At 37.9% G+C, this 27,273-nt stretch overlaps 1 protein-coding gene across 4 annotated transcripts in view; it reads right to left on the bottom strand.

The window, feature by feature from the left end:
* The window catches only part of DIP2C (disco interacting protein 2 homolog C), a 592,419-nt gene that overhangs the window by 240,904 nt on the left and 324,242 nt on the right, over positions 1-27,273 (bottom strand). For all 4 annotated transcript variants that reach the window (XM_020990358.2, XM_078152493.1, XM_078152501.1 and 1 more), the window contains one exon: positions 18,129-18,239. In XM_020990358.2, the coding sequence (XP_020846017.1) occupies positions 18,129-18,239 (111 nt within the window). The remainder of the gene's footprint in view (positions 1-18,128; positions 18,240-27,273) is intronic.

Below are 27,273 nucleotides of genomic sequence, written 5' to 3'. Positions count from 1 at the left end.
ACAGTTTCAATAGGCTGGCCACCTTGTTCGAGTGCCAAATATATGTTTACCTAAAAGACTATTATTTTTACTGAGAATTAGCACAAAGTAAGCACTTACACGGAAGTCAGAAGAAGCAGTACAAGGACACTCTCAAGGTCTCTCTGAAAAAAATTTTAGTATTAATTGTGGGACATGGGAGATGCTGGCATGTGACTGCCCAGCATGACATGCCCACATCAAAGAAGGTTCTATGTTCCATGAGCAAAGAGGAATTGCAGCAGCATAACAGAAATGTGAGATGTACAAATCTAGAGACATGTTTATTCTAAATGTTCAAATGGACTATTTCTGCCCAACCTGTGGTAGAACCTTCTGATCTCATATTGGACAGATCAGCCACAGTAAAACACACTGTACCCTGGCCCCAACATCATGATGTTGTTGGTCTTCCTTGAGTATGAAGGGTGAACAATAACCACATGGGCACATCTTAGACCTTTAAATTTAGGAACTTTGACATTCCATTTATGGACCTCAACCTACTCCCCTTCCACCTCTTTTACACCTAGGTTCTAATTAGTGTGAATAATGAACCAGACGTGGAAGTTCAAGTCTTAGGCTGAGGGTGCTGGTTAAGGTGTGAAGGAGCAGGTCAGTGGTAGCAGGCAGATGACATAATGTCCTGAATGAACGGATGGCATGTGAAGCTCAAGTGTAATTGGATATCTAGAGCCAACCAGTGGATACGGTGGGCTAGTTCACCCACTCGGACATCAATAACCTGGGTAGGGCCCTATGGCCAGAGAGCCAAAACACAACAGATTAACTCCATTAGGGACTAGTACATACATTCAGGAAGACCTGAGATCTGGAGTCAGAAAATCTATTTTGGAACTCTGGCTATACTGCTCACTACTTGAGTGACCTAAGGCATTGGGTCTTTCCCCAATCTGGTCCTTAGTTTCTTCATCTATAAAACAAAGGCATTTGATTAGATGATCTCCAAACCCCCCCTCAAGCTTTGTATCCTATATATTCTTGAAAAAGCTGTCCATACCTGAAATGGCCAATACATACCATACTGGTCACCTATTAGTAACAAACAGGAATTAAGAGGTAAAAAATGATCTCCACATATGATCGAGGCAGTTTATCTTAATTCTCATATAGAATAAAGAAAAAAATTAAAGTGAAGTTCAGGGGAAGGTTAGCTTCCTTGATCTTCAGGCAGGTCTCACAGACTAAGGTGTGGCTGTCCTTGTGTCACCTGCGGTGACTTTCCCACATGAGGGCGTCAGCCCTTTGGGCTAAGGCACCACAGTTTCCAGGTGTCCTTTCTGAAAATGTTAATACTTAGGGAGGCAGCTTGGCATAGTGGATAGACTGCTTAGCTTGGAGTCTGGGAGATCTAAGTTCAAATTCTTCCTCTGATAATTACTAGCTGTGTGACTTAGGGAAAGTGATTTAACTTCTGTGTATTTCAAGCCATTCCCTAGATCTCACTAAGTCACAGACAGGTCAGGATTGGTGTTAGTAGAAGGAATCCCCATGGGGAGGCCTAAAACAAAGGTCTTTGTGTAATAGATTCTACATTCCATTAGTATCTCTGGAATGTTAAAACATTCAGTCATTAGCACACATTCACATCTACTGTTGTGTGCAGATCCACCAAATACTTGACTGACCATTTTCTTATTGAGGTTCCCTGAAACACTGGCTCATTCTGGAACTGTCATATTGGCATTGGCCTTTTGTGGATCTAGAGTACCAAGGCTGTGAGCAGGGCACCTCATCAGCTACCCATGCAGCTTGGGGACATGAGCCAGCCAGCAATTCTTCATGCAATAAACATCCTCAAGTCCACTGACTCTTCCTGACCTCAAGCATTCCTCACTTGTCATGCAATCATGGGAAAAACTTAACACGGCACTTTCCAATCCGTGACAATGGGCTGTTTACATTGGGTGTATCCGTATTTGAACATTTGTACCACAGTGGTCACCTCATTAGCAACTACCATCATTAGTAACTAACAGTAACTCCATTGGGTAATGGAGACTGATCTAGGTTGGTTCATTCTTCATCCATACTGTTTTCTTGCTAAAGAGGTTATTGTCTAAGGTAAACATACTCATATGCCTCCTTAATCTCCAACCTATCTATATGTACTCTACCTATTGTCAATAGCCAATGTATATCCAACTTTGTTTTTCTTAGGGTTCACTTCCAAGCTAACCAGCTCAGATTTCCTTTATGGTAGTTCAAGGTTTTCTTTGAGTTCTAGGAGGTTATTTGCACAAAAAACACAATTACGGCAAAGATCAAGCATGGGGGGAGAGGCAGTGTTCACTATTCTAGGACTATTATCCTGTCTTCATTACTTGAGACAAGTAATTATTTTTATATGGTTTCATTTTACATGAAGCAATGGTTAGGGGTAGGAGCTTCTGTTGACAGGAGTTTGGCTCAATATCTGACCTTGATGAGATGAAATCAGGTTGAGCTGGGTATTGTTGTTCACTTGTTTTTCAGTCATGTCTGACCCTTCATGACCCAATTTGGGGGTTTTCTTGGCAAAGATACTTGGAGTGGTTTGCCATTCCCTTCTCTAGCTCATTTTGCAGATGAAGAAACTAAGGCAAAAAGAATTAAGTGACTTGGCCAGGATCACGCAGCTAGTAAGTGTCTGAGGTGAGATCTGAACTCAGGAAGATGAGTCTTCCTGACTCCAGGCCCAGCACTGTATCCACTGAGCCACCTAGTTGCTCCTTGATCTGGTTACCTCTTCACTATTTAGTTTCTTGTCATGTGGGTGCTGGATTTTGTACCATACACACATTCTTCATCATTCTCTTTTGTTGCATTTTTAATTCTGTGGCTTTGAAGAATGGAATATTACTCTAAGGAAAGGTACAAAAGATTGTGGCTATTAAAGAACCTACTTTTTGGCCTACAAGAAATATGCAATAGCTCTTGGAGTAACCAAATCAAACATTTCAAGGATCATTCAATCCCACAATAAAACAGGGTCAGCAGCATGAAGCAGTAAAGGGGGAAAAAATCATGTGTGAGGTGCAGGCTAGTAACCATTTCTGTGAAGAAAATATGCTTGTCATGGGCAAGCCAATCCAAACACTAGACTATTGAAGATTGGAAAAAGGTCATTTTTCTTGAGGCAACTCACTTGTTCATTTAAGGTTCTATCAAAACCGATGTCAGAAGTAGTTCAGATGTGCTTATAAGATCTGAGCATCTTTATCAGACTATAAAACCTCCACCACAAAAATATTTTAGGGACTTTTTCTTCCAATGGGCCTGAAAGTCTTCCTTCAATTGATGAACTCTGGGGAGCCTAGATAGCAGAGAGAAGCCAGGAAGTTGCCTGAACTCTTCTCAGTTTCCCTCAGAAACAAGGTCAAATCAAGCCTCTAAATGGATGCTGGAGTGACAAAACCCACAAAAAGACAAGAGTCAAACAATTTCCCAGCTTAAGAAAACTTAGAAAACTTCAGGAAAGGTCTGTGTCACGTGGGTAAAAGGGGAGCTCAGCCTAGAGCAGATGGTATCCAGGCAAGCCATCAGGAGGCTCTTAGCGGCAGCACAGATGTCAAACTGTGAGCCCCTAGCACAACAGGCATAACCAGGCTGGGCCATCCCCAGCACACTGGGCAAGCCACGAGACCCGAGACCCCAGTGAAGAAAGTCAATGACCAAGCCCCTAGCCCCCAACATAAGAGGCTTGGGATAGTGCCGCCTGGACCCCAGGAACAGAGCTCGACTTTAAAAGTCACAAAATAGGCTGAAAAATGAATAAGAAACAGAAAAGAGCCCTGACCATAGAAACCTACTATGGTGACACGGAAGTTCAAAATATAAACTCAGAAGAGGACAAAGTCGAAATGCCTACATGCGAAGCCTCAGAGGGGAATGTGAATTGGTCTCAAGCCCAAAAAGTCCTCATGGAAGAGCTTTAAAAGGATCTTAAAAATCAAGTAAGATTAGTAGAAGAAAAATTGGTGGGGAAATGAGAATTATGCAGGAGAATTATGAAAAAAAAGCCAACAGCTTGGAAAAGGAAGCACAAAAGTTGACTGAAGAAAACAAGAAATTATCAAGCAAAGCTGCACTGATATACTAGAACCAGAGGGTAAAATAGTAATTGATGAACTCTGGCAACTATATTGAAATACTGAGTTGCAGAATTATTTTGCCATTACAGAAATTCTCAAATAGAGATAGAGATGGAACATTGCAACAGCCTTGCACTGTGCCACATATCAGATGCAGGAAGAGGGCCAAGGTAAATATAGTTGTTTAAGGTCATAGGATCATGAGATCACAGATTCAGATCTGGAAAAGGCCTTCAGGGATGACTTAAGTCCAACCTCTTCATTTTTCTTTTCTTTCGTCTTTCCTTCTTTCCTTCCTTTCTTTTCTTTTTAATAGATAAGGGAGTCATGGGTGATGTACGATGTTAGTCATGGTTATAGTAAAACTAAATAGGGTCATCTGGAAACACTGCCTCAGTCTGGGAATGTTGAAGCACTTCCTGCCAATTCCCTCCCATACAATTTCTTTCAAATCAATTACATTTTACAAGGGTGACACCCTCCATTGAAGTCCTATATTGATGTCAATTAGTGACTGTGTTATTGAGGTGTTCCTAATTTCTCTGAAACTATGTATGGTAGGCCTAAACCACAGTACAATTTATATAGCCCCCACCTTTTTTTAAACAACTACCCTGGGTAGTATAAACATCATTATTCTCATTTTAAAGATGAGAAATTGAGGCTTGGAGAAAAGTGACTTGCCCCAAGTCACTCCACTAGTGTCAAAGATTTGAGTCCCAAATCTTTTGATGGCAAATCCAGAGTTTTCCATTGTACAAAGCAGCTCTCTTTAAGGATATTGAAAACTTGGAGAAGAGTTAGGGTGAGTTGGTGTCATATTCAGATTTTTTCCTACTTCATAGTTCTACTGATGATCCATACTACTTAGGGTGAACCACAGACCAAATCACTTTACAAACATTTATCAGAACAGATGACAAACAAAATCCCAAGTTGCTACAAAGAAATCATGCCATGCAATTACAGAGGCAAGTATTTCACAAAACTAATGAATGAAGGGAAGTGAATTGCTGTTAGAAATTTGAAATTAATTAAAGCATTTGATTAACTGTCTCACAAAAACTTTCATTATACGTGTTCTGTGTATATTTTTAAACAAGCCATAAGCAAGGGAACCTATAAGTGGGTAATAATAAAAATTAGATATCCATCCACTTGTGTATGAATGCAGGAGTTATCCAAAAACATTTTTAAAAGTCTTTCAAAGAGCATATATAACATTAATGAGATTCGCTGATATCACTAATGTGGCATGTACTGTGAATAGCAGAGAAGGTTGAAATACAAGAAAATTAGTCTTAAAACTACAGACAGGGAACAGCAGAGAAGCCAAATATATCCTCCTCAAAACTGACACAAAAGATTGCCTTCTTGTTGGCCTTAAGAGAAAAGGGATAGTCATTTTACTGCTATCTATGAGAATTTAAGAAGATATGGTACCCCAAAGTATTCCAGACTGCATATGAAAAGACAAGGAAGTACCAATTTCTGTCACGTTATAAACTGTGTTTGGAATAAATGTCCTCAATTTGGTCTGCCTGGATGCCGCAAGATATTGACAAATGGGAGGCAAAAAGTCTAATATATAAACTAAGGCACTGTCTTATCAGTAAATATCACTTGTATAATATTGTCATGTGTATCCTGTTTTCACCAATGATGGTGACAATTTATTTTTAACTTAAAGGACAAGTGCTCATTCCAAATTTCCATGGCCAGAAAACCCATCTCTCTATGGTTAGCATGGTGACGGGGCTCTCTAAACTTGACCACTTGGACAACAAATATATAGCCTGTCTATCACAGGGCACACAGTTGAGGCCTTTCAAAGTTTGTAGGACCAGTCAGGGCATCTGCTCCAATGGAATAGCTTTAGGAACCCACAGTTTCAGAGTATAATTTTAACATATAATCAAGAAATATCAAGGGAATTAAATATTATAATCCAGGCAAAGAGCTAATAGAGAAACATAACAAGAGTACATTAAAAAAGAAAAAGGTACAGATTTTAAAGGATTAATTCAGGAAGCATGGCAAAGAGCATTCAACTTTCTTTATTGGAGAAGTTAAAACACCATGCTACTGAGGGCAAGTCAAAGGTTCCATTCACATGTGAGTCAGCTGGCTTCACTGTCTTTCATGTTCACAGACTCTACCCTTCACTGGCCAGTTGCCTCATAAATACTTCCTGATGCTTACAAGTAGAAGTGGCTGTTAGGAACTGTGGGTTGTTCATATATATCACCATTACCAAAAACAGAAACTAAGTCACTCAAAACACATGAGTGGTGGAATAATAGCATCACCTTCACTGATAAAGGGGAGACCATTATTGGAAAAGGACAATATAACAGAAAGGAAACCATAATCATGACCTAGAGAACTGTGAGGACACAATTTAACAACACAATTTGAACACAATTTAAAACCCAGATGAGAGGGGCAGCTAGGTGGCTCAGTAGATATAGCACAACTCCCACAGTCAGGAGGACCTGAGTTCAAATCTGGCCTTAGACACTTGACACTTGCTAGCTGTGTGACCCTGGGTAAGTCATTTAACCCTGTTGCCTAGCCCCCCCCAAAAAAAGAGAGAGAGAGAGAGAGAGAGAGAGAGAGGAAAGCAACCAAAAAATGCCACAGATAAAAATGATGTAGCAGTAACTGGACAAAAGACTTCTCAAAAAGTAGCTCAACATCAGGACATATGGTCTGCCTTCTGAGGTTGGTAGTTGGGATGGGTTATGAAAAGTGTGTGTGTGTGTGTGTGTGTGTGTGTGTGTGTGTGTGTGTGTGTGTGTGTGTATGAGTATTGGGAGATAGAGGGGATGGAGGAACAAAGGAGCACAGGGCAGGCAGACATAAATAACATTCATGCACATTACAACTTATATTTCTACTTTGTGACCTTGGAGACTTTGTATTTGAATTAATTTACATTTATGCCACAATACCTTAATGGCAGAACACCAGAAAACAGAATGTGGGAATCAAGGCAAGAGGTAATGAGGGCAAAAATAGGGTGAGCACATTGGGAATGCTAAGGAAATATCACATGTGAGAAATACTGTGGACTTGGAATAGAGAGGATTGGTGAAGTATAGGACATGTGGGATGAAGAGGACTCAATGGCTATACGCTTGTGTACAGCAAAAGTAACTGGGAGAATAATGGTGTCATTGACAAAGAGGGAACTTGGGAAGAGGAGCAGAATTTCAGATGGAAATGATACATTTGGTTTCAGGAATGCTGAGTTGAGATGCCAGTGGGGCAGGCAGGTGAAGATGGTATCTGGCAATGCTAAACAGCCTACGAATTTGAAGAGAGAGAGGTCGGGGCTATAGTTATAAGCATAAGTTTTGGAGTTGTTTGAATGAACATGAAAGGAAGAGAAGCAAGAAGAGGGGAGGGAAGTGGAAGGAGAAGTAGGAGTGATTAAGAGAGGGCAAGAGAAGCAATCACCCAATAGCATAGAAGGCCTAGAGCAGCTGCTGGATAATTTCTTTCACTTACTGTTTCATAGCCAACTTCAAAAACTTCCACATGCTCTGTTCCTACCATAAGTCTTCCAGCTTAAGTAGGTAAAAGAGATGAAATTTTGGGCATCTTTTTTTAGGTGGTGAGGGAAGATTTATTTTCCCTTATGGGCATAAATACCTCCAAACACACTGCTCATCCCATCCACAATTACATCATTATAATTACAACATACTTTCTATTTCTAATACAATTCTTCTACTAATAAAAGCATTTCTCTCTCAGAATATAACTTCTGACTTAAAGGCATTTGCAATCATTCATCTGGTTTGTCTTTGTCTCTACCTTATATCCTCATCATAGCCTAGATCCAAAACCCAGACCTTTGGGGTTCCCCCTTACCACTGTTCTATCTTCAAATTCCCAGTAACACACGTTAAAACACAATTAAAAGATGACACCAAAAGTTTCCCCAAACCATTTCCACTGAAATAAAATATGCTGTTTAAAGGAAGATGAGTTATGATTACTTATTCATGATGAACAGATTTTTAATTAGACCATGTCTAGGATACTGTTTTTAGTTCCAGGTGTCTTGTCTGAGGGAAAATTTTGACAAATGAGAATGTGACCATTGGTAGGAAATCCATTGGAGAGAAGGCTAGAGACCATGGCATACGGAGATTACATGAAGGAAATGAGGATGTTTAGTCTGGCAAAGAGAAGATTTATGTGGGCTATGACACTGCCAAAATAGTTAAAGGACATTCGATGTATAAGAGGGACTAGATTTGTATTGCCTGGCCCAAGAGGTAGAATAGGAACAAGGTACAGAAATCACAGAGGCAATTTCGAAAATAGCATAAGGAAAGAATCTCTAACAATGAGAGCTGTCCAAAAGTCCACAGATTTGCCTCTGGAGGTAGGGGGCTGATTAGCATTGGAGGTATTAAAGAACAGGCCAGATGACAGCTTGACAAGCATGTCATTGATGGGATACCTTTTCAGTTAAGACAACACAAAGAAAGGATCCATATACTCCAAAATCTTCACAGTAGCACTTTTTTCCCCCAGTAACAAAGACCTGGAAATAAAGTAGATGCCCATCGAGTGGAGGTTGTTTAAACAAATTATGATACATGAATGTAATGGAATAACACTGTGTTGTAAGAACCAAAGAATATAATGATTATCTTTGTAATGGAAAGACTTAGATGCACAGTTGCAAAATGAAGTAAGTAGAGTCAAGAAACCGTATGTACAAGTATAACGATGCAAACTTGAACAAAAACTACTACAAAACAATAGAAAATAAATGGTGAAAAATTACAAATAACACACTTGGCCCCAAAGAAGAGATTTGGGAAGACATTTTCTCCTACTCCTTTGCATAGGTAGGGTGTAGGAGACCTCAGGGGTGTGGGGCATGACACATATTACCGATTTTTCTCATTGTATTGATAGATTTTGGTGATTTCCACCCCATCCCCCACATTCTTTTTCTTTTAAAAGTTCTTTGTCTTAAGGTAGCTCTTTGAGGAGTGAAAAGTGGAAGAATATAGGGAGAAATTTAGGCAATATAAAAGCAAAAGAAAACAACAAAGTTTTATTTTCTTAAGTATTGTTGACCTGTGAGGTCTCTTCCAACTCCTAAGATTCTGTAATATGTTTATGGGATTACAAGCAAGCCCCTCTCCTCTCACCCAGATGGTGTTTTTGAAGGAAAGCTCAGTATGGTGAGAGTGAATAATCTGTCAGTCTATACAAGAGCATTAGTTTAAAGAGTTTATTAAAAAGGAAGCGGCTGTTGCAGATCTTCTGCATTGCTATATACATTAGATGCTCTCAGTACATTCTAGGTAATCAATACATGGCAATGAATGAGGTATCATATTTAAGAAGAGTAAATGCTCCATTTGTGCTTGGAGATAAATAGATTCATTATCCAGCTTGTGAGGCATTTCAATTAAGCTGCCTGGTGACATTAAGCAAAACTAAGTAAATCTCCTTGTAGCCCTACTTCCCTTCTCTGCTACAGTAGTTTATATTTTATTCAGTTTGAGCCTTTCATCCTGTTGGCCTAAAAGTGTTCATCTACCAAGGAAAAGGAGATGTTTAAAGCCAGTCTAGTGTAGCAGCGAAATAAATTTAGGAATCATTACATTACCAGGAAAGAATTTATTTAGCACTTCTTGTATTTGCAGTCAGGCAAAGTAACAGGGGCAGTTAAATTTCTCCACACGAATTGCAAAAAGGCCTGAAAATGATGGCAAACCACTTTGCAAGTCAGATATGAATAAATAAATGGTGAATAATATCTCCTTTTATAACCATTTATTAAAAGTCCAGTGCTATAAGCTTGGGATAATATCAGCCTTTATTTCTCCTCAATCCTTCTCGCTAGGGTGCCCCTTCTCTATCACTATCTGTGTGAATTCCCACCCCACCTCCAACCCTACCAGGTCTCTTTTTTGCCCCAATCAGTGACAACTGTCAGTCTCCTTTAGGGAATTCACAAGGCCAGAGGATTTCAAGCAGGAAGAGACCTTCGTAATCATCCAGTCAAAACTGCTATTTTTTTTAATAAAAGTTGAATCAACTTTAAAAATCATTTTTCTTTCCCTCCTACCCATCATCACCACTGGGGTGGGGGGGAGGGGAGGGAGGAATTGTAAAAAAAAAAAAAACAAACAAAAGATAAGAAAAAACCAAACAAACAAAAAAAGCACAGTCAGGCAAAACAAATTGCAGCACAGACTATATCCAGAGAATAGGTCTCATTATACATCTTGAATCCATCGCCTCTTTGGCAGGAGGTGGGCAAAATGCTGCATCATCAGATCTTCGGAATCATGTTGGGGCATTGTGTCGATCAGCGTTCTTAAGCCTTTCAAAGTTTGAGCCAGTCTTCTGTCTTCAAACTCAGGCAGTGTACTATGATAGCATGAGTTTAGCAGCCTTCTGAAAGAACTTAATGAGCAAGGTTGGACCGAGCCCTAATGATAAGATACTATGTGCCATAAAATACAGACTTGTTGCTCCCTTTCATGCAGGGTTCTTACCAAGAACAAATGAGATAATGTATTTAAGGCATTTGTAACTGAAGAAGGCTATATGGGTGGTTGCTACTGCTAACGGAAGGGGCTGGGAGCCTGTCTCAGAGGCTGTCACTTAGCAGCACCAACTGCTAGAACCCATCAGTGATACTCAGCTTTTCCATAAATGCAGATAGAAATTGTCTCCCTGTGACTGACAGCTAACCACAGTTCCCCTAGCCCTTGAATCATAAACCTATTGCAGTTTGTATTCTGAACTCATCTTTTTCTCAATTCTCTTAACCAGGAAGGAAATTTAAATTTTAGTTTCCCGTCATGTCATTCTGGATCTCAGTTTCCTCCTCTGCAAAATGAGTGGGCTAAACTCTACATTATCTGAAATTATTTCCAGGTAAAACATTCTGTGTCTCTGACTGTTTGGTGAAGTGAGATTTCACTGTAATTCAAGGAGGTAAGGAACATTCCTAGTATGTAGCAATATAAACTGCTCTCTGGTTTTCTGATGCTTCTAATAACATAATGATGACACTTCTTTCTGGTGAGCTGGAATCTGATGTGTTGTTCACATAAAGCTGCACAGCTGGCCGTTGGCTTTATGATCTCTCTGGGAAAGCACAAAAATCACCCCATATGCAGAATGGTGTGAATTCTCAGCTCCCACCTGGGCTCCTAATCCTCTCATAATATTATGTCGATATGGCAAGGGCATTAAAATGAAGCATGGATCACATGCCCCCAGATGAACTGGCTTGGGCATTTTTTATATCATGGTTGCTTCCTGCAACGTCACTCCAGATGACAGACCCATAAACAATAAGAAAGCCTGACAAGAAGGGAGACAGGTAATATCCCTGATTACAATATCAACACATGAGCTGATGAAACCTTTCTACAGAGCCTGCTTTATTACCTGGAAGACAGGACCCAAAGGGCAACTCTTCTCAGTCCTTGGTCCTTACCTATCACACTCTTATTATATGGATCCTCTGCATCAATCTGTATCTGGGAGGTCCTCTGAAAACATGACTTCACATTATCCATTTATTGAATACCAGACTGCATACCTTTTTTGTTTCTGTGAACTTAAATAACTTAAATTTCCTCAGAGATGCCAACCAGCTAGAGGCTAAAGAAAAGGGACATTTCTTTTCATTCCATTTCTCTCCTCAACCATTGTGATCTCTGCCCATTCCACAACATACCTGACTTCAAGGAGCTCTGGAGCTCAGATAATAAACATTGAAGAATTTTTTTAACTACCACAGAAGTCAGAAAATCAACAGAAGGCTGGTGGTAGTGATTGTTTTTACGGAAGCTGCATCCCCATTCCTATTCCCATTCCCTCATCATTTCCATCATTTCAATAAAATTTCAATTCAAAAACCATTTACTAAAAGAGGAGTTTAGGTAGCTTGAAAACAGAAAGGTTTGAAAGAGTGGGTCAAATAATAAATCATAGAAACAGAGAATAAGTATCATAAAATAATGATAACTATGACATAATAGATTAAGACTGGAGGTAGGGGGAGAGAGGCAGAACTAAAATAGCCCTTAGAGGAAAATTTCTCTCTTACTCCAGTGGAAAGAGCAGTGACTCCAGGACATGATTTCATAATCTACCTCTGAAAGTTTCTATCTGTGTCACTCTGGGTAAATCACTTGAACCCCATGTCTCAGTGTTCTCATCTAAATAAAAAAAAGGCAGCAGGGGATAGGGCTAGATGGTCTTCTCCAATTCTCATCTATGATTCTATGATCCTATGAGTTGAGTACAAGAGAGAGTCAGTCAGTCACATATACAGTTTCTACGTTCTGATTTGGGCAAAATCACGGAATCAACATTACCAATGTCACAGAAATTCACCATGTCTGTGACTCCCCAGACCAAAATGTCCTTCCCTGGCCAATACTCCTATATATGTGTTGTCACCTTATTTATTAGAAAATAAATGCCCTGACGGCAGGAACTGTTTCACTTTTATGCTTGGATTCTCAGAGCCTAACACATTGTAAATGCTTAATAAATGATTTTTGTTTTTAAAAAAAGCTGATCCTTTTTTAATAAAGTAATATAAATTAAATATAAAGCAAAGTCTGTATGTCAATTTTCTAATAAATATATGAAGCCATAAAAACAACTTAGCTCTCCTTGAGTCTGTCATGCTGAATTTCCCATTTTTCCATTAAAGAAGAAGTGGAGTCTGTTAGCCAGAGTAAAGATGTGCTTGACATCCTGCCTTTGCCACTTCCTTGTTACGTGAACTTAAGGAAAGTCACCAAACATTCTAGTGACTCAGGTTCTTTATCTATAAAATGGAGGTATTAATACTTGCACTAGCTACTTCATAGGGTTAATATAATCAAATGACAGAATGAATATAAAGTGCTTATTAAGTGAACTCAAGTGAAACTAAACCAGAAGTTACAGACACACAAATTTTGAAAGTGTAGATTAAAATCAAACTTGCAGGGTCTTGTACTATGTACATACCCCCAAGAGGAAAGACATTATTGCATTTCAGCAAATAATTAGAACATTTGTAATTTTAAAATATACTTATACTACCATAGGGAGGCAATTGGTGGGAGAAGAGAGAATGGTATAAAGGATTTTTTAAAAAATCTAAATGGAAGTCTATTATTATAATTTCTTAATAGCTAGGGGCATTTCCAAATTGATAAACGATCAAAAGAAAATGAACAGGCAGTTTTCAAAGAAAGAAATTTAAACTATCAATAACCACATGAAAAAATGTACCAAATCATTACTAATTAGAGAAACATTAATTAAAGCAACTCTGAATTTGCAAAGTTGACAAAAAATGTAATGACAAATGCTGGAAGGGCTTAGGGTAAAATGGCATACAGGTGCATTAATGGTGGAGCTGTAGCATGGTATAGCCATTTTAGGAAGTTTGGAACCACCCCCCACAAAGGTGCTAAACTGTATGTAACCCTTGACTTAGCAATACCTCTACTAGGGCAGTACCCCAAGGAGATCAAAGAAAGAAAAAAAGAACTCATAGGTACAAAAACATTTATAGTAGCTCTTTTGATAATGGCAAATAATTGGAAACTAAAGGAGTATCCACCAATTGTAGAATGGCTGAACAAATATGAAATATTTGAATATGAAAATAATGGAATAGTACTATGCCAAAGATGAAAGTGACAATTTTACATGAACCTGGGAAAACTTGCATGAAATGATATAGAGTGAACTTAGCTGAACTAGGAAAACAATGCATAATAACAATATTGTGTATTTTAAAAAAGCATCAATTTTGAAGACATCAGAACTCTGATCTGTGCAAAGACCAACCCCAAACCCTGCAAAAAGGTGATGGATTCAAGATGAAAACTAAGACATACATTTTTGCACATAGTCAATGTGGGAATGTGTTTTATTCAAACATTCCTTCGTTTAAACCTATTAAATGGCTTCCATGCATGAGACTGTGTTGGGACTGAGAGCGGTGGAAATATAAATAAGAGAGGGTCACTGCTCTTGAGGAGCTTATAATCTAATAAGGGAGATATGTACAAACATAATAATAATAAAAATAAATTTATGACAAGAACATAAGAGGAGCATCAGACTATCAATATAAAACTCTCAAGATCTCAGAGGAAACTCTGGATATATGTGATCCACATCTAGATTAAACTGATTATTCTCTAAAAGTGGAAAGTGCTATTCACTATTACACAAAACTTTAACATGAAAATAACTTATAGTTCAACAGAGTGCCTGGTACATAGTAGGTACTTAATAAATGCTTGATGGTCTTACACGAATGTCATTTTACATTAAATCTGGTCAGAGATTTAGAACTGGAAGGGACCTATAGGTCTTCTATTCTAGACTCCTGAACTCCCACCATTTTACAGATGAAGAAAATGAGACCCTGAGAGATAAGGGGCTTGCCCAAAGACACACAGTCACCAAGTAGAAGAGTGTTTTTAAACCCAGATCATTACTTTCCCTATTACACCACAGACATCAAGGTAGGTTTACACCAATACACTAATCCCCACAATAGTTTCTGTGCACTAAAAATATTGTAGGGGCATATCACAAAAGGGAAAAATAATTCTCCAAAGGAATACAGTCAGATGAGAGAGGTGTGAGAATGCCTAGCTAGTTCTGGTCTCCCAAGTTCTGGACTTGAATAGTTTCCCCATTCTAAAAGGTTAATGGAATATATTATAGCATTCGAGCATGGTAGCTCTTTGGCAACTTAACTCAGAGGATTTTTCTACTTCACAGAGTTGCTACTGAGAACAAATAATAAGAGTTATAAGCCAGGTCTGGGGTGAGGTAGGGAGGTGAATAAATAGAAGGAAAATGGTATTTCAGTTCTTTTCCAAAGGACTTCAACTTTTATTCCACTCACCAGGTGTATTAAAAATTTGGCAAATGGCCCAATACAGCCACTTCTCCCAATATCCTTGCTCCCTCACCTCTATATCAAGGGTCTTTAACCTGGAATCCATGGACCTCCAAGGGATCATAGATAAGATTTCAGGGAGCCTGTGAATTTTTTTTTAAATTTTAATAACTACATTTCAATATAATTGATTTCTTTTGTAATCCCATGTATTTTATTTTAGTCATTCAAAAACGTTATTCAGAGAACATGTCTCTAAGTTTCCCTGCACCACAAAAGAGATCCATGAAACACAAAAAAGTTAAGAACCCCTGCTCTATAATATTTTTTCTCCTCTCTTACCACCATAAGCCATTTCTCTTCTGGAATGAACAATTGGGTAAACTGAGTGATGATAGACTGTGAGGTCCTTGAGAGAAGGGATTAACTTTTTTGCCTTTCTTTCTATTTCCAGCCCTTAGCATAGTGCCTGCCACATAGTAAGTGCTGAATAAATGCTGTTTGATTGACTTAAAAAATCATTCCCAATAGCTATTTTAAAGCATTTGAAACGTTTAAAAATAAAACCATGTACATGCTAAATGCAGGGAGATGATTTTGCTGGTTGTTTTTTTTTTTCCTGGTTATACATATAACAACAGGAGTCTGGTTTAGAGGGCAGAAATTGAGATAAGACTTAAATTTCCTGGGTTTTCCTTCGAGGTCTCCTGAATGGGTGACATCAAGGATGCCCAGCTCTGACTTATCAGAAGAGGCTTCCAAGATGCCTGAAAGAGAAATGCAGGCACCATACATAGTCTTAGGTATTAGTACCTATTTTGGAAAGAGTTCTACAGTCTGGGGAGAGGGGCGGAGTGAACATCTGGGAACAAAGCCTCTTTCCACACAGTTTTGGTCTTTCAGCTTTTCCAACAGTTGCCAAGATGGGAGAAGCAATGGTTAAACAGGGCTTGGGCCCATCAAGGGTTCATTACCCTTTCTTTGCCTAAGTGCCACAAAGCTCCTTTGTGTTCCTTGCCTTCCCTTTCAGAGGGGAAGCAGAGGCAGGAAGACTGCCAGACAGCTGCCCAGGTGGGAATGCTTGGTGGCTTCTAATGAAAGGCTTCTGGCTAATAGGGAGAGGCATTATCACAGTTCTGATTATCACCATTCTACAGCATACTCTGATCTGATGCTCTATAATCCAAGAAAAAACAAAGTAGCTTATAAAGAATAGTCTTTAACAAAATCTTAGGTGGAGAAAAACAGACTACCTCAGTTTTCCAACCTCTCTCTACCCCGAGAAAAGCATTTTAAAAATCTAGATGTTAAATCGGTCTTACCCTACAGGAAAATGGGGGGGGGGGAGAGAGGTGATAAGAGAAGAGGGAGGAATAGAATGGAGGGCAGATTGGGGGAGGGGGTAGTCAGAAGCAAAACACTTTTGAGGAGGAAAAGAGAGAATAGAATGGAAGGAAATATAATTAGCAATAGTAACTGAATTTTTTTCTTTTTTTCTTTTTTCTCCTTCTCTGATAAAGGCCTAATTTCTCAAACATATAGAGAACTGAGTCAAATTTATAAAAATGAGATCCATTCCCCAATTGATAAATGATAAAAAGATATGATTAGTTTTCTGATGAAGTAATCAAAGCTATCCATGGCCATATGAAAAAATACTCTAACTCACTACTATTAGAGAAATGCAAATCAAAAAAATTCTGAGGTACTACCACCTCATACCTATTAGATTGGCTAATAGCACAGCAAAGATAAATGACAAATGTTGGAGGGAATGTGGGGAAAATGAGATGTTAATGCATTGTTGGTAGAGTTGTGAACTGATTCAATCATTGTATAGAGCAATTTGGAACTATGCCCACAGGTCTACAAAACTATGCATACCCTTTGACCTAGCAACACCACTACTAGGTCTGTATCCCAAAAGAGATTAAAAAAAAAAAGGAAAAGGACCTATAGGTACACAAACACTTATAGCAGCTTTTTTATGGGGGGCAAAGAGTTAAAAATTGAAGGGATGCCCATCAATTGGAGAATGGACAAATTGTGGTATGTAATTATGATGGAATATTATTGTACTATAGGAAATGATGAGCAGAGTGCTCTCAGGAAAAGACTTATATGAGCTGATGCAAAGTGAAATATACTGTGTACAAAATAACAGCAATATTGTAGAATGATCAGCTGTGAATGACTTAGCTGTTCTCAGCAATACAACAATCCAAGACGAGTCTGAAGGACTTATGATGAAAAATGCTATCCATCCCCAGAGAAAGAACTGATGGTGTCTGAATACAGATTGAAGCATACTTTTTTTTTTAGTTTCAAAAAAATTATAGATGTTGAAGCAGGAGAGGAGGGAAGTAGTTAAATTTTTATGGTGGCAAATTTTCTCCTATGAAATTCATGGATTAAATTTAGCTGCGGCCAAGTGATGACTATAATGAAATTTAAAATGCCAAGATAAGGTACTTTCAGAAGGAACATGAAAAGGGGAAAAACGATTTCATGGCAACAAGTACATATGGTATGACATTTTCCGGATGTTTTTTAGATTAAAAAAATAAAGTCTCCTTGGCAAATAGAAATAGTTTTGGTTGAAAATGAGAAACAAAGGTATAAGATGATATGAGTCTAGTAAAGGTAAAGAAGGTAAATATATGAGCTATAGAAATCTAAATCATCAGTAGAACTTTGTTTAGAAAAGAAACAAATCCCTAAACATTAAATTTTTTCTCAAATTAGAAATAAAAATTTCTTAAATTTGCATATATAGAATTTTCATAAATATGAACTTTGTTCATAAATGTAAATAAAGGAAAAGATCTTCAAGAGCAGAAGTTCTGTTGTTAAAGAGTAATGGAATTCATTCCAGATATTCATTTGTTCCAAATAACATGTGATGAAGAAGTTAGGATCTATTTATCCCAGGATCACAGACAACTCATCAAAAATTATCTTTAGGAAAAGGGACTCTACAAACCCTCCCCCCTCAAAAACTGTGATTCTATTTCTGCTATTTGCTACATATTTAAATTTATATGATCAGTCTGTTTCAGGTGGGAAGTGTCTCCTTAAACTTAGCACCTTACCTGATCGATAACGTTCATCCCGGGACCCTGAGGACCTGCGACGGTGGTATCTTGAGGAGGAAGAGGGGGTAACAGGAGTCCGGCGTTCTTGTGGCAAGGCCTGATCCACCCCTAAATTCAATGGGAAAAGGAAAAGGTAGATAATTGTGAGGATTCACTTGGAAGAATTTTCATGGAAATTACAGTTTGCCGATTTTTACAGGAATCAATCATGCTTATCCTGTGACCCAACAGCAAGAAAGCATGAATGTAGTTTCCATCAGCTAAACAGGAGTCTGAGAAAAGAGGGGATGAGAGGATTGTGGCCAACGGCAGTTCCCAATTGGTGGGTAAAGAGATAGTTAATTTGAGTACTGTGAAGAACATACTTACTAAGGATAATAATATACTTAAACTACGCTTCTCACCACCTAAGGGCAGTGGAAAAAAAATACAACAGAGTATACTAATCATACAATATAGCAGACTTCTATTTCAGATGTTTAGTAGTCCTTCTAGGCATTTGAAGAAAATGTAAACGAAGGTACAATGAACAAAGGAAATCTACAACATCAAGACAAGGAATAGGAAATACAAAACACAGAAATAAAGTTTTCTTCTCTCTCATAAACCAAATATACCTGTTTTTAAAAATCTGTAAGACAAACATCTTTTCCAAATTATGTATAAATAAGAAATATATTGTTTTTTAATATGAGTCAATCAATCAGTTCATACTAACAAATCATGGAGGAACTGAAGGCCTAAGGGTATCCATTCATCAGAACAGGTGTTCTTCCCAACCTTAATTTGGTTGGTTGGTACAAAAGTATCAGTGTGGGCTTTTACCATCTGTCCACCATCACTTTAACCTGGCATAAGTGAGAGAGAAATTCTTTCATCAATTCTGACTCAAAGGGAGGAGGTAAAGACCCATTGGAAATTATTGTGAGAGTTAGTTCCTATGGTGACCATGGCCATGACGTTAACTTCAACTTAATGATAGTAATTATCATTACGATGATAATCATTTTTATTGTTATTCAGGTTATAGAATCTCCCAGTAGGTTACTAGCCTTAGAGAGACAAGTTTCAATAGAATTCATAGGAAAATTCAGGAAGACTTGAACTTTTGTCATTTGTTATTTCAGATTACACAGTTTTAATCAAAGGATACAAACACTCCAGGGGAATCTACGATTTCAGTAATGCAGGTATTTCCCTTAAACAATGTATGTTAAGGAGGATGAGACTCACAGAGTGATTTGCCCTGAATTTTCAGGTTCTGGGTAGTGGTAGGGAAAGAGCTCTCCTAATTCACAGCACTTCGTTTTAAGTCCTCCCCTTGCCCCAAGCAAAATTCCCACTGTCACTAACGGGTGAACTTTCAAACCTAACTGGTGCATTAGAAAGTATGTGTTTGTTCCATAAAATGGCTCTTGGATATATTAGCTATGTTGATGCTATGTTGACACGATACCAGTGAGAATGTCAGGATGAAGCCACAGAGGATAAATCTCCTACAGTGTTTGAGGTTTTCTCTACCACAAAGTTGTAAATGAGGCAGAGTTGCAAAGAAAACCTACAGGGCAATATCAAACAAGAACTCTGCTAACACCTGAAATATTTCAGTTGAAGGATGATTGTATCAAGGATAAGTATTTGTTCCCCCTGGAGACTATACACAAACTCAAAGACAGAGGGAGGGAAGGGAAAGAAACGAAGTAAAGAATGGGAAAGGTGGAAGAACAGAAGGGAAAAATATAAACCACTCTTGACTGGAAACAATTTATAACTTCCAAACAAGTGCTCCAGTTGAAGAATTCAAAAGAAAATCCAGAGAGGGGAAAGAAGAGAGCCAGAACCAGAGAGCCAGAGCCAGAGAGCCAGAGAGAGAGACAGACAGACAGAGAAGGAGCCCAGAGGGAGAGAAACTCAACAATGGAAACCATTAACCAGCCAAGTTAAATTCTAAATCCTACATCACTGGGAATCTGGATATGTTCAAGAAGGAAATAGAAACCTAAAGGCCCTTCGGTCAGGTATACTTTCTTCCTTGTGTCTTTAAGTCAGAGAAAAGAGACAACTATTTCCTATTCAACCTAAGTTTAAAGGCTGTGACACCAGTAAATGTAGTGTAAGATTTCATGAATGCTATGCTCTGGGTAGACAGTATCTGCGTCACTGGAAAATATGTAAACCACATAGTTACCATAAGAACATGGCAGATATGTTTGAGCCTATAAATTTCCACAGAATAATGCTAATAATATGTTTAAACCAGAACAGATCACCATGTAATGACCTGGCAGAAGTGACCACCTTTGGAGGAGTCAGGATGCCATCTATGCCAGAAAACATCTGTAGTCAACTTTAATTTAAACATAAAGGGAAAGTCAGGATTTCTGAACTAAAATGTCAAAACACACATGCTCAGAATCACGGTTATCTATGTACTACAGAGAACAAAAATGAGGAGGAACATAAAGTGGTCACCACAGTATGCATTTCCAATAGCACAATCATTGTGAGGATTGGCCAGGTATGTGACCTTGAACTTAACCTCCATTTTCTAACCTCATACCCTGAATCATATGGAACCATCAAATTAGAGCTTTTCAAACTGTGTGCTGAGGAGCCACTGAATTCACCAGAAATGGGCTTGGTGAGACATTTCATATGCAAGGCTAGACTTTAGGAGTTTTAGTGAAATTACAGATTTTTTTTTCAAACTTCATCTGCCAATATGACTTATGAATACTGCCCTCCTGCCTTCTTACATCTCTAAATTACTATCAGCTTTACCTTAAAGCTATATATTTATTCTTAAAGTCAGTGCCAGAAAGAAATAACAAACAGGTGAAAAGGGTACCATATTTAATGATGTGAATAGTTCGTATTACATATTCTTTTAATGTTCACAAAGAACTTTACATACAGTATCTCAATGGACACTATTTGATTTGCTGTTGTACACATAAGAAGATAAAAAGGAAAGCAAGAAATTATTATAAATTAAAATATAATTCTTATGACCTTACTATTCTGACAATACTTATTCTTATATTATTTCAAGATAAGCAAAAATACGTACCACCACCCTATCCTTACCTCTTAAGGTAATATTGATTTGTGCCTACAGACTCATAAATTCCATTTGCTTCCACATGCCCAATGTGTGTGCTGTTTTACTAAATTAGCATTTAATCAAGGTTCTGGAAATCAGTATTCATTTTATAAAATGATTTCAATAAAAACCCCCTTAAAAAGCCTAGGTTGTGGCTTTACTCCTAGTTGACTTGATGTTTTGGTGCGTGTTCCCTTGCTCAGAAGGCAGACAGCCAGAGCTTATAGTGAGTTCACACTGTGGGAATTTGAACTATCAGGTTCCCTATCATTCTCCTACCCGAAAGAAGCCAGAGGTGAGAGAATCAGACTATGCAACATGCACGACTTACAGGAGAATAAATGTACCAATATTCAGTGCTTAAGACTAAGCAGAATAACTCCCCACACTTTTAAAAAAAAAAAAAGGAATGTTTTGGAGCAGCTTTAGTCCTTATCTGAATTTAATTTGGATGAAGAGCCAGAAATGAACCATCAGCACCCTGAGTATTGACAGGAAATTTCACTAATCATTCCATCATCTATTCTACTGATATATTCAGTAAGCACACTTCCTGGCCAAGTGTCAGAAGTCCATTTTATATTCTTGATCAAGAACATGGCTGAACTGGGATACAAATAATTTAACACTTTTGCTGATAGAAGATAACAAATCAGGCTAGCCAGTCACTACCTCTCAGAGAGTTGGTGACAGCCCCAGGAGAGAGCCTCAAAGAGGCATTTTAGAATGAGGTGGAGAGTTATTCACACCTCAGTTAGCAATGAGAACAGACTCCTTAAGAGAGAACAGCAGGAGAAATACAGACTCACCAGTGTCTGTGAGTACTGGGCCAAACCGTTTGTGGTGTTCATGCCCATTTGTAATTGGGATTTCTTTTATATTTCCTGTAGCAATCTGTTCTAGGAAAAATATCAGGCTGAGTTACAAATTGGCCATGTTTTAAATTACTAACAATTACCTATTTGAATGTTGTTTCTTCCTCTGTCCCAGGGCTTAACCTTGTCTCTTGAATTTTATCTAGAGAAAATGCAATCTATTTCTACATCACTAGAGGAGCTATAGGTTACAGGTTTCCTTCAGCTGAAGACCACATTCTTTGAAATCTATGTATCCAAGGCTTACATACCTACTCCCAAAGCAAAGGAAAAGGGGAGAAAAAACAAATACATATCAGCTTTAGTTTAAATGCTTAGGGTAGCAAATGGAATTTTTATTGTCATAATCATCAGAGTCACAATACAAAGCACTGCCTAATATACTACCTGAAAACTTCACAGAGTATGCTGTGCAGATTAGCACCTTTGAACATCACGTTCAAGATGCTTTCATGCTCTTTCTTGCGTACTGAAAACACTACCCTAAATCTATGCTTTCGTATTATTGAGAAATGATGCAATGAAAGAAGCCCTCTGATAAAATGGGAAGGATGGGATTAATTAAAATTGATGTCAAACTCAACAAACAAATAAAAATAAGAATGAAAAAGTGGGCTGTTACCAAATACCTTTTAATTTTTTTTTAAATAGCCTAGTCTCAGCTCAGATTCTTACAACCCAGGTAATAGTTCACAAATGCTTAGATTCCTTAAGAGTCTGGCCAATATGGTTGATCTGTAATAAACGTTGTCTTTGGCTGAAAAAAATAAATAGCCTAGTCTCTATCAAAATCATTTAGAAGAAATAACAGAACAGAAATAAAATAGCAGATAATAAAAGTCTGTTTCATGGATTGACCTACTTGTAAACTCAAGAAAAACCAAGTGGATGAAAAACATATATGACTCAGATTATGAAATGCATTGATAGCCTGCTAATTAGTCCAGATTTCTATATGTAAGTATACATGTATTGGACAGATACTACACATGGTCAGGCAATAAGCTGAACCCAGAACTCAATAGAAAGTAGAAGATCATACTCAAAAACATTTTTTATGCTGAAAATCACTTTCAATGGTCCAACATTCTTCCAAAAAAATAAAAGTGAAACAACTTTTAAACATTCAATACTATTCCTTGGATGCCACATAACTACAAACTGTGAAGCACCATGATCTTACAAGAATCAAAATTGCAAGTGATTCAAAGAACAACTTAAAGATACAGAGTAGGAAGAAGTCGACACTACCATATTATCAACAACATAATAAATGTTTGTCTAATTGAACTGAACAAAGACTTTTGCTTGGGAAGTTGCACAAAAAGCAACATCTAGGAAATGTATGACTGCCAAAGGGTAGGTCTATGGGGCATTTAGAGGGAGGTGGAATGACAAACTGCCAGCCTGAGGACTATTCTGGTAGTAATAACAACAATGACAACAACAACAAGACTTGACCGGGGTCATAGAAATTAAGTGAGCCAAGAAGAATTCCCCCAGCCCATTGAGTGAGATGTAAAAACATGCAGAAGACTCATACATGATGCAAGGGTGAAGGTGAGTTCCAATCTGCCCAGTGAAGGATGTAGCCACATTGATGAGATCATGGAGGTTGCAACAAAAGGCAAAGAAAATCCCTTGTTTCTTCCTTCTAAAATACACAAATGCTGCCCCTTCCCCCAAAAAATTTTGCTTTGTTGAATTCAAGTTGGGGTCTTTTAGCATTAATTACCCCCAATTTTCCAAAGGAGGCAACTCCAAGCCATTAAATTCTTAGCTAAAAAATGCAACACATTGTTACCTTGGTAATATTATACAATACATGAATTTTTGTGCTGAGTTTTCCAAAGTAACAGTAAACAAACAAACATTCAGCTCCTTAGAATTTGCTGAGGTAAAAAAGATCATGGTGTCCTTGACATTTTAGAAACGAGAACAGTGATCAGCAGGCAACCATCTTCAATGACTGCCTCGCAATAAACACTGCTTCCATGCCTACTTTGCCATTCAAATTTACCCAAAGTAGAAACCAAAAGGAAAGGGTGGTGGCGTATGAAGAAAGTAAAGAGCTGGGTAAAGAGTATAAAGCTATCCTCTAAAGGGATATGTGTTTACGTGTATGAATGAGCCCCTCCTCAAATATATGTATTTGTCTGTCACTGTATGTGTTTGTGTGTGTATGTGTGAGTTACAAAGGTGAATATCTTTGACATTTACCTTCCAGACCAATTATTTGAATGTTTTCTTGCTTACTTGTAGTGTAAAAAAGAATCTAACCTATGAGACTAGCCAAAATGACAAAACAGCAAAATGATAAATGTTGGAGAAGATGTGAGAAAATTGGAACACTAATGCATTGTTGGTGGACTTGTGAAATGATCCAACCATTTTGGAGAGCAATTTGGAACTATGTCCAAAGGGCTACAAAAACGTGCATACCCTTCGACCCAGCAATACCACTTCTAGGGTTAAATCCCAGAGAGATCACACAAATGGGAAAAGGATCCACACGTACAAAAATATTTAGAGCAGCTCTTTTCATGGTGGCAAAGGATTGGAAATTGAGAGGATGCCCATCAGTGGGGGAATGGCTGAACAAGCTGTGGTATATGAATGTAATGGAATACTATTGTACTGTAAGAAATAATGAACAGGCTGACTTCAGAAAAACCTGGAAAGACTCATATGGTCTGATGCTGAGTGAAGGGAGCAGAACCAGGAGAACGTTGTACATAGTAACAGCCATATTGTGTGATGACTGATATTGACAGATTTAACCCTTCTCAGCAATACAAGGATCTAAGACATCTCCAAATTCCTTATAATGGAAAATGTTATCCACATCCAGAGAAAGAACTATGGAGTTTGAATGCAAATTGAAGCATACTATTTGCTATTTTTTTTCTCCTGTTGTGTTTTGTCTCCTCTTTCTGGTGGTTCCTCCTATTAGTTCTAATTCTTACTTACAACATCACTAATGTGAAAATATGTTTAATAGGAATGTATATGTATAGCCTTTATCAGATTGCATGCTGTCTTGGGGAGGGAGGTGGGGAGGCAGGGGTAGAAAAATTTAAAACTCAAAAGCTTATGGAGGTGATTGCTGATAATTCAAAATAAATTAATTAAAATTTTAAAAAAGAATGCTAAGTGAAATAAAAAAGAGAGAATCAAATTTTGTTCACTTTGCAAACTGTGTCATTCCAAAGACGAATAGAGTGGAGTGGGGAGAGAAGAGCAAAATAAGCTGAAACAGAAGGAAGAGTGGTACATCTGAATTATGTTTGTGCTCTTGAGCAAAGAGTACAAACACTACTACCTGCACAGGAAGAGACTGCCCTCTTCATTCTTCTAGTTTCTAGGGAGGTACTAATAATAAAAGCTCACATTGTTATACTGCTCAAAAGTTCACAACACACTTTCCTTACAACTTTGTGAGAAAACAGCATTATTATCAGAATATCAAAAACATCATTATCCCCATTTTACTGATTGGGAAACTAATATTCACATGGTGAGCAAGTGTTGGACTGAGGACTTAAAACAGATCTTCTGAGATTTCCCTCTACAGTGTGGTACCTATGAGGTGGGGAAGAAGCAGGGGGCATCTACCCTGCCAGCCAGATCACCAACTGTGGAAATCAACAAGGTGATAGATCTATTAAGAGTTGTACTTTCAAAGAAATCTAGAAAGACCATTATGAAATAATACAAAATGAAAAAAGCCAAAGTAAAAATGATTGGGCAAAAAATTCTGATTTGTGGGGCCTTAGTGGCAATGACTGAAAAGCTCTATTTTATGCATTGAAATTAATTTAACTGTAAATAGCTGCTAAGCAAATTTAATTAGCTATACTGATTAATATTATTTTTAACAAATCATTTAATTAAAAAATTTTAAAAACACTTTAAATCTAAAAAAAAAAAGAGTTGTACTTTGTTCTGGTAGACCTATATATAGGAGTAATATGTTCAATTCTAGGTGCCACATGTGAGGAAGGAATTTTTGGAAGTTAGAGAATGTCTAGAGAATGGCAAATAGAAGAGCCAGTCTCAAATATATGATCTATAAGGACTGTTGGAAAGAACTGAGGATGTTTAGCCTAGAGAAGAAAGGGCTCATGAGCGACATGATCATTATCCTCAGCTATATGAAGGAAATGGGAATGTTTGGTCTGGAGAAGAAAAGGCTTCATAGGAACATGCTGGTTATTTTCAACTATATGAAGAAATTGGAGATACCTGGAAAGAAAAATGCTCCAGGAGGACATAAAATTGCCTTCAAACTATCAGAGAGAAAAGAGATTAGACTCATTGTTTCGGACCAGAAGGTAGAACTGGGCATGATAGATAGATGTTTCAGAGAAGCAGACTTGGGCTCACGTCAGGAAAAAATTCTTAACAGCTAACGCTGTTCAAAAGTAGAATTGGCTGCTTCCAAGGTAGAGGATTCCTTCTCACTAGACTTCCTCATGCAAAAACTGAATAGATGGTATATTATAATTTCTTCTCTAGGCAAAGAAATGGACTACATGGATGCGAGCTCCCTACAAATTCTGTGATTCTGTGATTATCCTTAAGTTGCACACTTGTGTGTTATGCTATGTTATGGATTTTGTATCTCCAGTTACCATAGCAACAAATCATTCCACATCAATACTCAAAAATGCCTCACAGGGCAAAGACTTAGCTTATGAGGACTTCTGGAGCAGAGAGTTTTAGTGAGTACCTTCTTTAATAACTACTTCAACCTAGAAAGGTTTCAAAAATGAAAAGTTTATCTAAATCCAAAGAAGAAAGCTGAGCGAATGAGGGAATATTCTAGGATGGTGCCAAACATCACACAAAAAAAAGGAGAAGCATGCTAGCATTCTAATTGACAGTTTTTGTAGAGTAAGTGATATTTTACAGACCAGCACTTAGAACAAACACAAGCTACTTAAGACATGTGTCATAAAATGTTCTTAGTGTTTATCTGGGTGAGAAAAAGTTATGCTATTTATTGATAGTAATAGATTGCATTATACCACTGCAGTCCATGGTATAGAAACAGTAAGCACTTAATTACAAAAACATACTTGGTACTAATAAAATTTCACTGAGAAGAAAGATAAGTGCATTGATTTCCACATCATACATTTGTAAGGCTAATCAGTTAGAA

This window comes from Phascolarctos cinereus, unplaced genomic scaffold (genome assembly GCF_003287225.1).
Source record: "Phascolarctos cinereus isolate Bilbo 61053 unplaced genomic scaffold, phaCin_HiC Scaffold_1;HRSCAF=81, whole genome shotgun sequence".
NCBI classification, from domain to species: domain Eukaryota; kingdom Metazoa; phylum Chordata; class Mammalia; order Diprotodontia; family Phascolarctidae; genus Phascolarctos; species Phascolarctos cinereus.
Note: the sequence above shows the minus strand (reverse complement) of the source record. Positions and strands in the feature narration are given on the sequence as shown.